The sequence below is a fragment of the Hydra vulgaris genome, chromosome 10, assembly GCF_038396675.1.
Source record: "Hydra vulgaris chromosome 10, alternate assembly HydraT2T_AEP".
In the NCBI taxonomy this organism is placed as follows: domain Eukaryota; kingdom Metazoa; phylum Cnidaria; class Hydrozoa; order Anthoathecata; family Hydridae; genus Hydra; species Hydra vulgaris.
Genome location: NC_088929.1, coordinates 15760412 through 15780000, shown reverse-complemented (window position 1 = coordinate 15780000; position 19589 = coordinate 15760412). Strand labels below are relative to the sequence as shown.

At 27.9% G+C, this 19589-nt stretch overlaps 1 protein-coding gene across 1 annotated transcript in view; it reads left to right on the top strand.

Annotated features, from left to right (window-relative positions):
- The window catches only part of LOC100211109 (protein HIRA), a 59736-nt gene that overhangs the window by 2336 nt on the left and 37811 nt on the right, over window positions 1–19589 (top strand). The window contains exons 3-10 of the mRNA XM_065807354.1: window positions 8449–8559; window positions 12036–12126; window positions 15491–15585; window positions 15671–15849; window positions 17936–18181; window positions 18519–18557; window positions 19134–19184; window positions 19376–19446. Coding sequence (XP_065663426.1) covers window positions 8449–8559; window positions 12036–12126; window positions 15491–15585; window positions 15671–15849; window positions 17936–18181; window positions 18519–18557; window positions 19134–19184; window positions 19376–19446 — 883 coding nt within the window. The remainder of the gene's footprint in view (window positions 1–8448; window positions 8560–12035; window positions 12127–15490; window positions 15586–15670; window positions 15850–17935; window positions 18182–18518; window positions 18558–19133; window positions 19185–19375; window positions 19447–19589) is intronic.

Sequence of the window (19589 nt, the reverse complement as noted above, 5' to 3'; positions counted from 1 at the left end):
GCATCTATAAGATTGAGAGATCGAATTTGCTTCTGTTTCAATTTTGATGCTTGATAACATTTAGTGGACAGCTAAATATAAATGGAAACAGCATGAACCACAATTGATTTTTTTTTACTCAGTACAAAGTAAAACCTCAAATAATAAATCAATTTAATGAAGAGATTAACTTATGGGTGGAAAATGATTGGTCAAAACTATATAATAAAGATGAAAAGGTGATTGTTCCACTAATTGGAGTTGATCAGGAAAATAATGGAAAGATGTTATAACCGTTTTGAACTTTTGTGAGTTGAGTTAGTATGTTAATTCACATGATGCCTTAAGTAATGCATGCAATGAAGCAGTGTGGAGATTTTCTTGCTTGATCTCAGATGTGTCTACATTGAAATAAACATTGGTATCGTTTTTGAAGCATCAGGTGGTAGTCTACAAAATGATGCAATACCACCTTGCACATCCTAGTTTTGTTTTAACACCTGTTCTATAAAATTTGAGACTGGCTTTAAACTTGAATAAAAACTTAAATAAACACGATAAAAATTTTTTTTTTGGTAAGTTCTTAGAATTAAATATGCAGAATAGGAAAATAAAAATAAATTTATCACAAGACTCCATATCTTCGATATTGATCAAGTCTGGTATTGGTACCTTGTACCAGCTTTTGTACAGCATTTAGGTCAAGTCTACTGGTACAATAACGAATCCACCGTTCAAGGTCTGATATTTATTTGTAGACCATCCATTCTTGTACACATCCCGCTTAAGCATTGCCCAAAAATCCTCTATAGCACGAGCTTCTGGTAAGTTTGCTGGATTGTCTTTTTTTTGAACAAATGGTATCTTAATGGTATCTTATGGTTTTTAACCATTTTGTTACCAAATTAGCATAGTGAGATGTTGCTAAATCGGGCCAAAAGATATACTTGGTGTCTTGATAATATTTATTAATAAAAGGTTGCAAGCGCTTTTGTAAACACTCTTTTAAATAGATCTCTTGGATTACCGCTTGGCCAGAAGGAACAATGTAAATAGATGTGACCCCTCGAGGGGAGATCATGCCATCCATACAAGTAATTTTTTTTCAAATTTTGCAACATCATAATACTTAACAATGTCTGGTGTCAATTTTTGATCATTTAAATAGTATGTATTATTACCAGCCAGTGTGCTATTCGGCAAAGTAAAGTATGACTCATCGTTAATAATAAATTCATGGTTGCGATATTTTGAATAAAGTCTACCACATTTTTGGCGACCCCAAAGCCTCTGTTCAGGAGTTCTGCCTGGTCTTTTTTTCTTTTATAACAAAGAATAGGCTTTTTAAAGCATTTTAAGATTCGTCCTATGGTGCTTTTGCTACAACCAAGTCTTCTAGAAGCCTTTGAAAGTGACACACCTCTTCGATTGTTAAATATTTTCCTTAATTTGATGCATTTGTTTGGTGTATTTAGAGTAGACCTTCTTCCACTTCCAGCTTTGCGACCCAATGGTTTATTTTGATCGTAACTGTTCATATATTTGTAAATTGTAGCTTTTGAGTAGCCCTCCATCTTGAAATGGTTCTAAACAACGTGTTTTCTATCTTCATGTTTTTTTTAATAAAAATTATACACACGACTTTTTAGGGCTTGTTGATTTGGTATTTTAAATTGTTATTTAAACAAAAAATAATCAGAGAATTTATATGCTAATTGAAAGAGGAAAGATAGAGCTTTCATTTGATACCAAATACTAATTATTTTATCAAGCTTACTAATAAAATATTGCTATTTCAAGTTAGTCTCAAATTTTATGGAACAGGTGTTATGTTCTGAACCAAAAATTATATCTTAACTGAAGTGCTGATTTTTGATGCAGGTAGACATGTAGGTTGGTGCAAAGACTTTAGAAAGTGTTTTAAACCATTTACCCTAGTGTTGTTCTTGAAACATATTAACATATTATTTCAAGTAAAATTTTAAAAAATGTAATAAAAAAATATTTTTTTTTTATAAGTTATAAGGAAACTCTTATTAAGTTTTATTTTATTTTTAGTTATACATATTTAATTATCAAATTATAATGAGTTTATTGTTTTTACAAATATAATATACACTTTTAATTATTTTTAAAATATGTTTTAAGGAAGCAGAGCACATCCAAAGTCTCATTGCCTAAACGACTTCTTATTTTTATAGCAAAAAGTCCAGCCACAGAAAAAGTACATTCAGATTTTACACTGGTAGGCTTAATGGTCATTAAGAAATTATTTAACATTCTCCTATTGTGAACATTAGCATCAAAAATAGCTCAAAGTTATCTTGCCTAAGTTGACTTTCTTAAGCCACATTTTTCTCAAAGTTGTCATGTCAAGGACTTTTTTATACTACGTCTAACTCAAAAAATCATTCATGGTTGCCTCAAATTGCTCTTTGCAAAAAATCACTACTTCTTTCTCCATTTTCAAACAACAGCATTTTCTTTTGAATTTTCACCAACAGAGTCTCACAGCAAATTGGTATACTGGGCATACCAATTTGCTGTGAGACTCTGTTGGTGAAAATTCAAAATCTGCTATTGTATCTTTAAGTTTGTCTAAAATACTAAAAGGATTTTTGAAAGCAAAAGATTCAGATGGAAGTCAGAAGAATTAGAAACAATTTCAAGTGGCGTCTTACTTGAAACAGAAAATTCAACTATAGGTTTTTTCAACTTTCAGATTCAATAGCTTGTTGATCATGTAGCTGGATTTAAATCTTCTAGTCTTCAAGTAACTCAACTATTAATTTGCAACATATTATTGAAGATAAAACTGTTACTAATTCTATTTCAGCTTTGAACAGAGCATTGGCTCTACCATTGTGCAGATACTGAGCAAACCCACTTATAACTGTATGCTTTTGTTGCATTCAAAGAACAAAAGAAAAATGCAACTTTTGATTTACAATGTTGTTAACATATTTAAGTTTTTTTAACAAAAGTTATGACAACATTGGCTGTAATTAAGTTAGCATCCCAATGGTAAAAGGTCTCATATATGTTAATCCATACATCTAGCTTTGCAGTCTTTTATTAGAGTTATTTGCTTATCAAATTCAGCTGCAACATACTTCTGCAAGGTATTATTTTTTGTTAGTTATTGTATAAATATTGCTATTATTTTCATACTTTTTTGATCACTGGACTGCAACTTATCTCAGTTATCTCAATGCTTATTATTACTAGCATCTAAATTTTTAGTATATCTAGAAAAATCAACATCCTCACAAGAGCTACTAATTGATTGCTTGTCTTTGTTGAATTACTGATCTATTTCCCCTTCTATATCCTGCTTTTGATATAATACTTCAGTCACAACTAGTTGAACACCATGTTCAAAACATAACTGTTGGTTTATAGGCATTAATCTTATAATTTTTTTCAGCACACTTATTTTGTCAGTCATATTGCAAACAATATCTTTTTACAAATCAAGTCCTTGCAAGGTATCCTATTTAAAGGTAGAGAAACACAAAAACTAGGGAAATATCACAGCAGGTAAAACAAATCTTTGTCCTGTTAATATAGAATGCACCTGAATATAAAAATTTGGTAATGTGACCAACATCATTACAAAAACAAATATTGCTGATATAACCAAGACATGTATAAAACATAGGGACATTAAGTACCTGCATCAGACTCAAAACAAAAAGAAGAAGTTAAGAAGAAAGCAACATAATTAACAATGAAGATCGTGACAATAGTGAAAAAATGAAAGATATAGGTATTTTTATTCTAAGGCACAAAGAGATTGAAGAAACAGATGTTGACCATAATGAAAATTATGACAATTTGTCATAATTTACATATGATATATGAAATATATTATATATAAGGTACAGGTGATGACTAGGGATTTTAAAATTACTGACCTTTTTAATTACCAGTAGTTTAGTAAAAAAAAGTTTGTATATTACTGTAATTTTGCACATTTTAAAAACTTTTCTAAAATACACAATATTAGGATATAGCTCAAAAAAATTTAAACTGAAACCATGTTTTAATATTTTTAGTTCACTCTACTTAATAATTTAATTTTGTGAGTTTACTTAAAATAAATACAAGAATAATAAAATTTTTTATTATATTTGTATTTAACAATACAATAAGAATAAAATAATTTCATTATAAAAAGAAAATAAGTCACATTATTTTCAACTCAATTTTATACTATCATAAATCATCTATACTTCTATCGAGATGATGGCGATGTGGCAATGACCCCAATACAATTTTTAAGTATTCATTACAAACATTTTCTTCTTGCAAATTAGAAATATTATTAATGATAATAATAATATTTCTTTTCTCACAAGGGTGGATGGTCGAAATCCGGACAATTTTAAATTTGCCGGCATTTTTTTGTTTTTAAATTCTATGTTGCAAAATTCAAACATTAATCAAAACAAACATTGTACTCTTGGGAAAAAAGATAAAAATTGCAAATTTAGCACATCATGTCAAAGGAATATAACCGTAGAGTTGCAGTGGTTGAGTCCCTCCGCGCCGGGCACTCTGTCCCAGAGATTTTAAAATGGTTTGGCTTCCCAAAAAGCACAGTTTATGATATTGCAAAGAGGTTTAATGATGGTGCAGAGTCTGTAAAACGAAAAGAAAAGACTGCTCACAAACCAATCAGGAATAAGGCCTTCATCAGCAGAGTACAGAAGTCAATCAACAAAAACCCCAGCACCTCCATCAGGAAACTGAGCAAAGATATGAATGTGTCTCATTACACCATGAGAAGAGTGATTTGTGATGACCTTAGATACAAGTCCTATGTCCTGAAAGTCAGGCAGATGCTGTCTGCTTCAATGAAGGAGAAGAGAGTGGCTAAGTGTTCCGTTTTTTTAGCATCAATAAACCATGAAGCTGTTGGTAAACTTTGTTTTTTCAGCGATGAGAAAATTTTTACTGTGGATGCCAAAGTGAACAGAAGAAATGACAGATGGTTGGCTCAAGACCCAGAAGATGTCCCAGTGATTGGTCAGACAAAATTTCCAGCCTCTGTCCATGTCTTTATGTCTGTTTCCAGCAAAGGCCATGTCATGCCACCACACTTCTTCCTGAAGGGCCAAAATGTCAACAAAAAAGTCTACTTGGACCTTCTGATTAAGGTGGTGAAACCTTGGATGGACAAGTGTTCCAATGGTAGGCCGTATGTGTTTCAGCAAGACTCAGCTCCTGCTCATACCTCCAATTTGGCACAGGGTTGGCTTGAAGAGAATCTCCCTATGTTCTGGTCGAAGCACTTTTGGCCTCCAAACTCACCAGATCTCAATCCATTGGACTATTATGTCTGGGTCACTTTGGAACGTGAGACCAATAAATCAAGTCTCAACACTGTTAAATCTCTAAAGCAAGCAGTTACTACTGCAGCTGCCAACATGTTGGCCGATGTGGTGGAGCACGCCTGCTCCAGGTTCAGGAAGCGTATTGAGCAAGTCATTGAAGCTAAAGGCAGCTGGATTGAGTGAAATGAAAGCTCTTATATGTGTACATTACTGTTTAAAATTTTAGGAATATAGCTTTGAAGCTAATACTTTTATTGTAATTTTTATTTTGTGTCAAAAAAGTCCGGATTTCGAGCATCCACCCTGTACTTGGAATCTTTCCTGTTTTTCTTCTTAGTATCTTTTTCTAGAACAAAGTTTTTTTTAAATTTCTTATAGAAACTTTTCTTTTAACAATATATTTATCTCAGTATTTAATTTTGGGAGTGGTAATGAAGCTGAAGGTACATTTACTACTATAACTAAATCTACATCGATGACATGATCATTATTATCATTGACAACATTTTCATTTCTATTGTTAGAAATATGTTCAATTAACTCAATAATTGATTTAGTTATAACAATAAGTAGATTTATAAGTAGATTTAGTTATAACTGATTTTATCAAATATTTCGTCAATAATTGTCAATATTACTGCTTCATTCAAATTGTTTGAATTATGAAGAAAGTGTAAAACATCGGACATAATACTTTGCCTTTCCTTTATTCGTAATATTATTTCATTCGTAAGTTCGTTGCCTAATAAAGTGTTTTGCTGAGTTCGTTTAACATAAATTTTTATATCAGCTGTGTAAAGATTGCCATCTTCACAACGCAATGCTTCTATAGCAACTTTTAAAGGCTGTAAGGCTGATAACCCAATATTGTTTTTGCCAAATGTGATTGTAGACTCTATATCAATTAGACTTTTTCGTATAAGATTTCTAACTTTATAAAAATGCTCCAACATTGTAAGTAGGCTACACTTACGGGTTCCAGTGTCCAAAATTAATGAAAATTCTTACTCAATTCCCCTTTGATATTTTTCAGTAGTATTTAATTTTTCGTTGGTGATATATTTTAATAATTTTGCAAATCTTTTCTATCAATGGACCAATACTTGCATGCCTAATAATCGGATCAATGTTCATTTCAGATAATAGCTTTAAACTACCCACATCTTCTTCCTCGTCATTCAAGAAATATTCTTGTTCTAAATAAGTTGATTTTTCCTCTTCTCCTAAATTTGCTGACAAACAACAATTTTATCATAAAGAATCTTAATAACTGCCATGCACTAAACATAATTGATAATTTAATTTGATTAATTATTTAAATATATTAGGACTAATTAACATACCCACTTTCTTCATTAATGATGCTCCATCTGTTGTAATTGACACCATGTTGTCTAACAAAATAACAAATGTTTTAAGTTTTTCCTTTAAAGGAGTAATACATTTATCTACTGACATTGATCCATAATTAACATAATAACATTTAGCTGCATATTCATTCACAATTTTTCGAATTGTGTTTGGAGACTTTAGAACTCTTAGCACTTAACAGTATTCCTAAATCATAAGATCTACAAAATTAATAAATGGTACACCATCTTTGGTTGTTAATTAGCACGCAACAACTGCACCAAACAAATCAACAGCTGATTTTCTGAAATGTTTTGATATTTTTAATAAATTACTCAAATTCGTAGATGTGTTTATGTTCATTGGTGTAGACATAATTTTATTTGGTTCATCTGGGTTATATCTTTTTAAAAGGTTAATATTGTGCTATGTTCAAAGGTGTGCATGCAAACCACTTGCTCTGCTGTCAGAAGCTTGATTAGTTTTTGAATATTTCTTGCATTGACCTGCAATCCCATTTTGTTCCCATATAAAATAATTCCATGGGTAATTTTATCTATGACTGAAAAACATTTAAACAAAAATTTAAACAAAAATTGATAAGGTAAAAAAAAAAAGAAAACTTAATAACTTTAGAAGATTAACGTCACATGGAATTCAATTAATGCAATTTACAATGTTTTTGTTGTTTATTAATAAAAACAGATCAGTGTTGTTATGTATAAATTTATTTAACTAAACTTAAACTAAATAGTTAATTAAGTAATTTACCTGTTCTTATAATACTCCTTTCTTTCTCTCTCAAATCTCCTTCTCAAATCTCCTTCTCAAATCTCCTTCTCAAATCTCCTTCTTAAATCTCCTTCTCAAATCTCCTTCTCAAATCTCTTGAATATTATTTACATATTTTAAACGCTACAGCTTTTATGAACGTTTGCAAAAGAATTCCTTCATGCAATTTTTCCAAAAGGAATTACTTTTGGATCAATCATTTAAAATATCTAGAGGGAATTTAACCAATCGTTAAAAATATCCCAATGAAATTATACCAATCTTTATCTATGTACAAAGAAAATTATTTTTTTACCATTAAGTATATTTTGATTCAGTTATAAAAAAACATTTGTGAAGTTTTTTTATTTTTTTATGAGTGTGGTTGCTTATTAACAGATCGTTGTTTCTCAGATTTGTTATTTTTTTTTACTGAATTTACTGTTTATTATCGATTTAATTACCAGTAATAAAATTATACATTTTTATTCGATTAACCAGTTAACCAGTATTGCAACCCCTACTGATGATTTGTCATCAATGATTAAACAGTCTAGCAGAAAAAGAAGAAGGCCAGTATATTAAACCAACTAAGTGACTTGAGAATTTAGTTATTGGGGAAATGCTGTAATAGCTTATTGTTGTAATTTACTGGTATTGTTTATATGTATTTAAAAATGACTGGTAATAAATCTATTTTTATATTTAATTACACTCTAAAGTATATTTGCTTTTTATGAAAGTTTATATAAAAACACACACAAAAAAAGTAATAGCAGAGAGTTTAAAAAGTAAGTATAATTGCCTTGATTTTGCTTTATATAAATATAACTTTATTAATTTTTTTTATAATTAAGTTATAATTAAGTTGTTTAACTACTTGATAAATATAAGCAAATTTACAAAAATGTTGTTTTAATGTTTTTTTAAATTTGGTGTAATAAAGTTTATATTTCTGTTATTTTTTTTATTTTAAATAAAAGTTACAAATAATAATTGTGTTGTCTAGGGGAAGATGGAGGAATTGTAATAATATGGAATGTGGGACCAGTCATAAATGAAAAGCTGGAAGCAGATTTTGCTGTTCCTAGAATGCTTTGTCAAATGGATGATCATACAGGTGATAATATTTTACATTTTGCATACACAATGTATTTATATATAAATATTTTACATTTTGCATATATATATATATATATATATATATATATATATATATATATATATATGTATATATATATATATATATATATATATATATATATATATATATATATATATATATATATATATATATATATATATACATGTGTACATGAACTAAGAGTTATATCCTAGTAAGGTCAGCAAACTGTATAACACATTAACTACACATTAAGATTACTCAGAGTCAGAATATATTACTGAAATCAGTCAGATGTTCTATTCATCATGACTTGCTCAGTCTACTCAAGAAGGGTTGAAAATTGTTTGCAGTGGCTTTTAACAGTTTGAAACAGAAATTGCTTTTGCTCTTCCTGCTTTGTTGCAGAGGTATTAAAATCTGTTGCCAGTGCAATGGCTTTTTTAGCACTATCATTAACAACTTTAAGTGCCTGGACTGTTTCCAATGACTTCTGATAGGATTCCAGTTGAGACTACTTGCTGATTTCTTCTGAAAGAAAGGAACTATCCAGTTAAAGAATGCTGAAAAATGACGCTGTACAAACTTCAACAAAAGATTCAAGAGACTTTTTAACTATATTAGCCTCTCCTTGAGCAAATTGAGTTCAGTTGACTGGACTTCTTATTAAAATTGTGAAGTGTGCACACCATTGTCTGTTTTATTTCTTTTTGAACCTTGTCAGAAAACAAACTCAAGGTCACTAGTTCTTCATCAAGGTACCGCAGGTGCCTTCCAGACCACTGACCCTGCTGGCACTAAAGCTAATAACTTCTGCATTTCTCAATCTTTTACAATCTCTTAAAATTTAACTATCTTATCAGATAGTTAAATTTGCAACTCGTTTTCCTGACAACCCTGATCATTTACCTTCTCTCCTTGACTTATATCTGGTCTCTGATCCTAGCTTGTGTTCAGTTTCTCCTATTTCTCCTCTAGGTGCTTCTGACCATGCAATATTTTTGCAGCTATCTTTTATTGCAAGAACCAATGTGAAAAGCTCCATTATTTTCAGGTCAGCTCCATTATTCTCAGGTCACTAAATCTCATATCTTATCTCAGAAGTTAGACTCTAGAGACTTTTGGATAATTTTCAACAGCATTGTTAACAAGGGTAGGTTTAACATTTCATCTCTCATTCATGGGACTGATCTTATTACCTCTCCCAAGGTTAAGGCATAATTATTTGCAAAGAACTTTTCTTCTTGTTTGACTCTTGAATCTTATGTCATTCTCTTCCTTCCATTCCAATTAAACAGGTTAACCCTTTGTTAGACATTCAAATCACTCCTGCATTTGTTGTTCTAGTTTTCAAAAACTCAGGTGAACATTCTGACCCCTCCATTTATTATCCAGTCAGTCTTCTTTCTGTTATTAGCAAGGTCTTTGATAAATAAATTTCTCTCATCCCATCTTGAGTCAAATAACTTACTGTCAGACAATCAATACGGTTCTCTATCTTCTCGCAATACAGCTGATTTCAACAGCTGTGACTGAAAGATTTTATTGCGAATTAGATAAAGGCAAATAGGCTAGAGCTATTATTCTTGACATGTCTAAAGCTTTGGACAAAGTTCAACAAAGGCATTTGGTCTTTTCAATAACCTTGTTTCATATGGTACATCTGCGAAAGTTTTTGAGATTATCAAATCATTTTTTTCTAACTGCTTTATTAAAGTCATTCTCAAAGGCCAACACTTTTCTTCATTTCCAGTAATTTCTGTGGTACCTCAAGATTCTATCCTTGGGCCTGTTTTGCTTCTTATCTACATTAATCATCTTCCTGACAACCTTACATCTAAAGTAGCTCTTTTTGCTGATGACTTAACTTTATACTCCTGTCTTAACAAAAAGTCTTCTCTTTTCAATTACTTAGAACAGGCAGCCAATCTTGAATCTGATCTCACTTCTGTAACAGATTGGGGCTCGCAGTGGCTTGTAAATTTTAATTCCAACAAAACTCATTTATTTACTGCAAACAACAGTACTATCACAAAACTATTGACATTCCTATATTAATGAACCCTCTCACCGAGTTTTCTTCTTTATGTCTTCTTAAATTATCGTTTATTACTAACCTTTGATGAAAACCATATATGCAATCAATTGCTAAATTAGCATCCACCAAGGTTGCTTTTCTTTATTGTGCTTGCCATTTTCTTACTCCTGATTCCATAATCTACCTCTACAAATCTCATATTTGTCCCTGTATGGAATAAAATGTAAACCTAGTTGAACCTGCTCTATCTGCTAAGCTTGTGCCTTTTTCCCATGTCGTAAAGTTGCAACTTTTTCTCTTTTCTACAAATACTCATCATGGATACTGATAGTAACTCCCAACTTAACAAGTTGCTTGCAGCCTTGTTGGGAGTGAATCAGAATAAAATAAAATAAAAGAAAAAGAGTGGATATTGCTGCTTTGGAAATGATGACTGAAGTTGAAAAGTACTCTTGGCTAGCTTTAGACAGCTCCAAGTTATTTAAAGGTGGATCACATACATTTGTGCTTGTTGTCCAGGCCTAGGCGTATACAAGTGGAAAAAACATACAGAACTCTAAACAGGTAAAAACAGAACTTTCATGCTTACTGATATGAAACTGTTCTTAAAAAAGATACATTTTGACATGTACAGAATTTGGTACATCCACTTTGCATGGCGAAATGCCCCAGGACTTCTGAATGATAGCCCTTGTGGTGAAGTCTCACCTAAGAAGATATCTAGTGTTAGCTGTAAATCAGACTTTTTGCAAATTACGTTTCATTATATTATTTTCATTGAACTTATGATATCTAGAGCTTTAACATTTGTGTTTATTTTAAGCATGTTTTTTTTTTTAATTATTTAGTAGGTTTACACTCTTATGACACACCCCTAAAAGTAACACCTCTTCTTGCTGGCCATGTATATGGCCTTTGTATTATAGTAAGTGCTCGATGAATTCCTAATATTTTTAGCTATAAGCCTTTTAAAGGTAAATCATTGCAGGAAAGTTGAAAGACATCTGTTGTTTTAAAGGTTTTTGACTTTTTTACAATAAATAGCACCTAAAAATTTTCAAATTTTTGATAACTTATAGTCAGCAATTTTTTGCTATTACTTGTTCAAGTTATTTTCAAAATATGTTCCTTATATAATCTTTTTTTAAATTTTTTCAAAATATTTTATATTTACATTATAAATTTAAAGACTGTTGTTTTCTTTATAAATTTATAACTACTGAAAAATCAGAAAAGTATATATCATCAAAACATTAACAAGTTGTTAATCTGTCTACAATAAAAGTGACTGCAAGTAAGTTTAAAAATAAAAGAATTTGAATTCATTTAATAAGGACAGCCTTTTTAGCTAGTGTTTTTTTTTATAAAGGATTTAAAGGATTTATGCTTTGTTGCACTTACATATTAACATATTAGGGTATCAACATATGTTTAGGTTGTGTTAACTGTTTACGTTGGTCGACTAGTGGTAAATACTTAGCATCTGGTGGTGACGACAAGTTGGTGATGATATGGGAACTTTCTTTGTATGTTTCTTTTATTGTTTTGTATTTTTCAATGAGTTTCTTTCTTTCTTCCAGTGTGGCCATTATTATCTTACTTCCAGTGTGACCATTTACTACATTATTACTACTAATGTTTGTTATTTTAAACTTAGTAACTAAATAATTTGACTACTTTGATAAAAAATCTGCTTCATGCTTTTTTTTAAAAAAAGTTAGTAAACAAAATATGAATTTTTTTTCTTTTTAGCTAAGCATTAGAGCATAATAATTTTAGTTTTAACTGTAGCTTAACAATAAGGCAAGTTAACTTTTAACTGTTGCTTTATTTTTTATCGTTTTCCACAAACCATGCATCAGCCACAACCTACAAACATTTTTTTTTAAAGCAATGTGCTTTAAATATATTGTACCTGACAAAAGTAAATGTTGCGAATTGTGTGGTGAAGAGGTCTTATGTGCCACAAAGGCACATTTAAGGGGCTATGGCACATTGGTTATAGCTCTTGCTTATGAAGCAAGAGAACCTTGGTTCGAAGCAAGCTCTAGACATATTTTGCACCATTGGTAAGAAAGGAGGCATAAACTTCCTATTTGAATGCTCTTCCTTGGTGCTCTGTGGCAAGACTGTTAGGTCTTTTTTGGGCACCTTAAACAAGAAGAAAAGACGCTAGACTCCCATAACTTTGATATTGAAAAAAATCTGCGTAGTCATCCGAAATAGCAATTCTAAAAGTGTTTTGCAGGAAATTAAATTGCACATAACAAAGTTTTAAAAGTCTTAAATCAACTTGTTCGATTGGTGGTCTTTCATTTTAGACTTTTAATTATTTTTTTAAGAATGTTTATTAGTTTCAAACAAGATTTTAAAAAAGATAAGTTTTTGCAGCTATTCTAAAATATTTATGACTTTTTTTCAAGCGTTTTTTTAAAAATCTATTTAAAAGCCTTAGAGATAAGTAGCATCTTATTTCGGATTTAAAATGAGTAGAAATAATATGAGAATTTAAGTTAGCAATCTTTCCAAAAAAAATTGCAAAAATATCAAAAACAAAATACCTAAACTTTTGATTTCTTTAAAAGTCTATTTAACAACAAGACAAGCGCCATTAGCTTGGTATAAATGCGCAATAGTTAATCACTAATGAAATTGCTGTTATCAATCTTGAATAAAGTTTGATGGTGATGTCTTTTTTGAGAGACCAAGCCTTATATCTAGCAACATATATATGGCTACCTGTAGGTCTAGCTAGTTCAGTATGATTGAAAGGATAATTAAAGTAATTATCAAGTTGGTGAACAAAACTCAATTATTTAATATTATTTCTGCTCCCTGTTGCCAAAAAAAGTAAGATTATGTTTAAAAGTCTGTTTTAAAATGTTTTTAAATTTATAAAGTAGTTATAAATTTTGCAATGCAGTGTTATTTCATTCATAAAATATAAACCTTTAATTAGCATTTTAATACATTTTTTTGCAATCAAAAATGGGTAATAATGTGAAATAATGAAGAAAATAGTTCTTATTTCAAAAAACATTTCTGCATTTTTTGAAAAAAAAAATACAAATCGCAATCCTTATGTTACTGTATTTATGTATTATTGAATCTATGTTACTGTATTTTATAAGAAAAATGTTTCTTTAAATAATTCATATTTTCTCTTTGATTTTTTGATTTTTTTTTAATTTTTAGATTATTATTAACTAAATAATTTAATAATTAAATACTGTAATTATTTGATGAACCATTAAAGAGCTACCAGTGCCACATTTGTGGCTACAGCACTCTTATGCATATTAAAAGTTGTCGCCCTATAATTCGTAAGATAAAAAAACACATCTACAGTAAAAACTATTTACCTGCTGTTTTTCTTAGTTTATTAGCTTAATAAAAAACAAAAACTGTAAAAATAATAATAAAAACAAGTTTTTTTTATTATGCATCGTAACAACAATTAGGTTATGTAACATCAGTTTTTGAGCAAATGTTTTTTGCTTAAATACACTCCTATGTATTGTTGCCTAAAATCTTTGTTGTTTATTTTAAACTAATTATAGGAATAGTTTAAAAAAATTTAAACAAATTAAAAATTAATTACGATTAGTTGATAAAAAATAAAATAAAATGTCTGATAAAATATTTCCGAGAAAGTAAAAAATTAAGTGCCCCTTTTTGGTTGGCACCCCTAGGCAGTTTAGGCCTAGCCTAGATTTGCTTTACGGCAAACCTATCTATGAGAGCTACATATATAATACAAATCAGAAATTTCTAGTTCACACAAAACTCTCATAATACCTGCAAGCATTGTATACCATATACACATCATAGCTACAAACATTGTGTAACATATTCACATAACTAAAAACATTGTATAACATTTACACATAGTAACTCCAAACATTGTATAACATGCATATCGTTACTACAAACATTATATAACATATACACATAATAACTTCAAACATTATATAACATATACACATAATAACTTCAAACATTTTATAACATATACACATAATAACTTCAAACATTATATAACATATACACATAATAACTTCAAACATTATATAACATATACACATAGTAACTTCAAACATTGTATAAAATACACATAATAACTGCAAAAAAAGTATAACATATACACATCTTAACTAAAAACATTGTATAACAAATTCACATAATAATTAATAATTATCATGTGTATTTGTAGTAGTTATTGTTAAATACTATAAACATTATATAACATACACATAATAAATGCTAACATTATATAACATATACAGTTCATAACTACAAACATTGTATAACTTATACACATAATAACTGACAAAGGAAAAAATTTGATTACAAAAATAAAACCTTTTCTTTTAAATACGGTACAAAAAAATTTGAGGCTTTAAAAATAGATCTTGATGCACAAACAACAAGCTATAACTTTTTATGTAAAAAAAGTTATTTGTTAAAATTTAAATAAAAAAAATGCTTGTATATAAATTTTTTATATGAATAATATTTTCTTATTTTTTATTTTTCATTAATTACTTATCATTTAAACTAAAATAAATTTAAAAAATGAAGCATTTAGATATAAGTATACAAATAAAATGTAACAAGCAACTAAAAGCACAGTAAAACATCTTTTTTTTTTGTTTCTTTTATAAAAAATATTTTTTTCTAATTTTCATATTTAATTTAACTTATTATTAAATTTGATTCTTATATTATTTAAAGTATGTACTATAACCCAAAGTTAATTTCTATATAATATAATTTCCATTATATTTAATAGACATTCAGGAAAGAATTAATCTAGCAACATATATATTTTGATATGTTATGTGCTTTAAAAAAATTATTTTATTTCTTTAATAAATTGTAATAAATTAGGAAAAAAGGTTCATCAACTTTGTTTGGAACCGGGGGTACAGTCTTGATTATAGAAAATTGGATTTGTGTTCATGTGTTGCGAGGTCACGTTGGAGGTTTACACTTATTTTGTTATTGTTTTTATTTATTATTTTTTGTATATAAATTGATATTAAAATTATTTTTTGATTGAAATTTCAGACATTCTTGATCTTGCATGGTCTCCTGATGACAGTTATATAGCAACAGGCAGTGTTGACAACACAATTAATATTTGGAATGCTCAATCTTTTCCATTATTAGTTCACACTATAAAAGGTCATAATGGTCTAGTAAAAGGTGTTACTTTTGATCCAGTTGGAAAATATTTGGCTTCTCAAGTAAAATCATATTTATTATAATAAAGTTGTAATAATATTAAGTATAAATAATAATAATAAATTTTATAAGTTTATAAAAAAATTTATATAATATTTTTGTAAAATATTTATCTAAGAAGTTTATCTTCTTTTCACAATCTACAAATCAATTTTTGTAATAAATTCATCATCTTACTATTCCCAGTGAATTTTAGCAGGGAGTTTAGATATTGATTCATAAATAAAGATATTTATCTCTTATCTTTGTTATCTACCATGTTTACAGCTTTTCTTGTAATTTTAATCTGACAAATGCTCAAAAAGTCTTTTCTTAAAAAGTAATTAATGTTTTTGCATATTTCCCAGCTTTACCTTTCAGTAGATTTTTAGTTTTTGTAATTAGTAAACCAAAAAACCAATGTTATCAGTGACTATCAGCATGACTAACAATGTTATCAGAGATTCTTTTGACAATTGTGGTGACTATTGACAATTATGGTGGCTAAATTAGACTACCAAGTCTCGTAAGTTGAAGCTTGTGCAGCATCTTATTTCAAATGCCTACTTTTTTATACCCAAGTTCTGTGAAAGTTGGAATGTAATTTGAAATATGCCACTTTAAAACGCTTTAAAGTCAGTTCTTTAGTGCATAGTTATTATCATACTAAACTTATTTTTTCATGATTATGTGTCTTGTGTTATTTAAATTATTGAAGAGTTTTAAAACAAATTTCTAAGTTTCTACTGGTATGAATAATATATATATATATATATATATATATATATATATATATATATATATATATATATATATATATATATATATATATATATATATATATATATATATATATATATATATATATATATATATACATATATATATATATATATATATATATATATATATATATATATATATATATATATATATATATATATATATATATATATATATATATATATATATATATATATATATATATATAATATTATTTTAATAACCACTTGATGAAAAGATTTTTTAGGACATTTTGTCAATACTTGCAAGTAAAGTTTTTAAACTGTACCATTGTTAGTGAACCCATTGGTGAACTAGTTACTAACTAGTCTTACTTCTAACTTGTGACCTTTAGTTGAAAGTTAATATGATATGATGTTATATCTAGCTATTATGTTGAGATATTATTTTGATTTTTAATTATTTTTTTATCAGATTTTTTAATTTTATATAGAATAGTTGGTTTAGTTTAGATGTTTATAAGTTTTACTTTTTAAATGCTTTTGAATAAATTTGCTTTTTTTGGAGAAAAAACTGAAATGGAATATTTACAAGAGACCTGGTTACAAAGTAACCATAAAGTTTTCATTAATACAATGATAAAGCTGTAATGGCTAACTTAGCTAACTAACTATAAGAACCTGTATTTTTTCAAATAACATAGACTTATTCACTTCACTTCCTGTAGACTCATATCAATAAAAAATCGGTAACACGGCAACCATTGTAATCAATTTAAAACCTTTAATACCTACACTTTACATACATATACACTTTAAATATAAATACTATATTCAATAAAAACATACAACAAAGTTTTCGGTAGTTTATGAAATGTGAGTTTTTACTGTTAAAAGGCATGTTGATTTTAAAAATATTAGAAACTTTAAAAAATGGAAGTATTTTTTTGTATAAATTGTATTATTTATATTATTAAAACTTATGTGATACAAAGTATTTATATTAATGTGATATAAATTATTTATATTAATGTTAAATAAAATATTTATGTTATCGTTAAATAGAATATAATATCTATATTATAATAAAATAACTTGTAAAACTGCAACATATGTTTGTTTTTGCTTTGTGTTTTTAGCATGTTTTAATTTTGACCATAATATAAAATAAAAATAACTATATAACTGAAAAATTGTGAAATTACCAGAATCACAAATTAAATCTTTTATGATTGAAAATTATAAAGTAATGAAATAAAATTATGTAATGTAAATTAAACTGTGCAATTAACTTCCTTTCATTTGATTTTTATGCATATTTTGGTATAAGTTTTTAAAAGATTATTGAATGCATTTTTTAATATAGGCAGATGACAAGACATTATGTATTTGGAATGTTTCTGACTGGTCATTGGAAAAAAAGTTTACAGAACCATTTATTGAATCTAGTGGAACAACTCATGTTTTGCGATTGAACTGGTCCCCTGACGGACAATATGTAGTTTCTGCACATGCAATGAATAATGGTGGTCCGGTTGCTAAAATTATTCAACGTAATGGATGGAAATCAAAGATGGATTTTGTAGGCCACAGAAAAGCTGTGACTTGTGTGGTATATATTTTTCAAATCAAAATTCAGAAAACTTATCATATCAAAATGTAATAAGTTAAATGAATTATTATTATGAACAGATATAAATAATGATGCATTTTTGTAACAAATTTGGTTTGTTTTTAGTAAAATTTAAAAGACATAAAAATTATTTTAGATTATAACACAGTGCTTTTTACCCAGGTAATTATTAAATACCCACTATGTGGTAATCTAAAAAAATTTTTATGTCTTTAATTCTAATTTTTCAACTGTCTTTTTATTATTATTTGTTTAATTAATAATAATAAATATATATATTTTTTTTACTTTGTTAATAACCGATACTTTTTTGTAGAGGTTCAATGATCAAATATTTTTTGGAAATGAATCAAAGGTTGGTTTTTCATACTTTTTATCTATTTGTAATCAAAAGTTATATTTTATACTTTTTTTCAACAAAGAACAAAATGTATATTGGCTCAACCAGTCAAATGTATATTGGCCACAAACAGTCATTCAAAAACAAAAATGGAATACAAAAGATAATTAAAATTTAAAGACAATTTAATATGGTCATTCATAAAAAGTGCTCCCTCACACATTCCATCAAAAATGTATACTATGCTTAAACAAAAAACAAATAATTTTAATATAAATATACATATATTCATACATACATGCATACATACATAAATTCATACATACATACATACATACATTCATACATACATACATACATACATACATACATACATACATACATACATACATACATACATACATACATACATACATACATACATACATACATACATACATACATACATACATACATACATACATGCATACATACATACATACATACATACATACATACATACATACATACATAAATATATACATACATAAATAAATACATACATTTAAAATTACAATTTATATTAAATGAATATTTATTTATTATTTTTAGCAATATGTGGCATGTGCTATAGGAAGCAGAGATAGAAGTTTATCGATATGGGTGAGATAATAAATTTTTATGTTTTTGCCTGTTTTTTGTTTTTTAATATCATTGTTTCTAATTTAAAATACTGTTTTGTTTGAATAATATATTGGATGCAATGTCAATAAGTAGCTTTTATTTTACAGTCAGTATTATTGCTTCTTCTGAAATGTTATTAAATCTTTTTTTATTTGTCGTTTATATTTTAGTTGACTTCACTAAAACGACCTTTGTTAGTCATGAATGAGTTATTTCAAAATTCTATTATGGATATATCATGGTATTCAAATTTTTTAATTCGTATTTTTAAATGTATAATGAACTTAGTAAGAAACTAGAAAACATGACTGTATCTGATATGTTTTTTTATTGAAAAAAAAAAAGAAAAAAGAAAAAGGTACTTCCAGAAGCATAGGTTGTGTT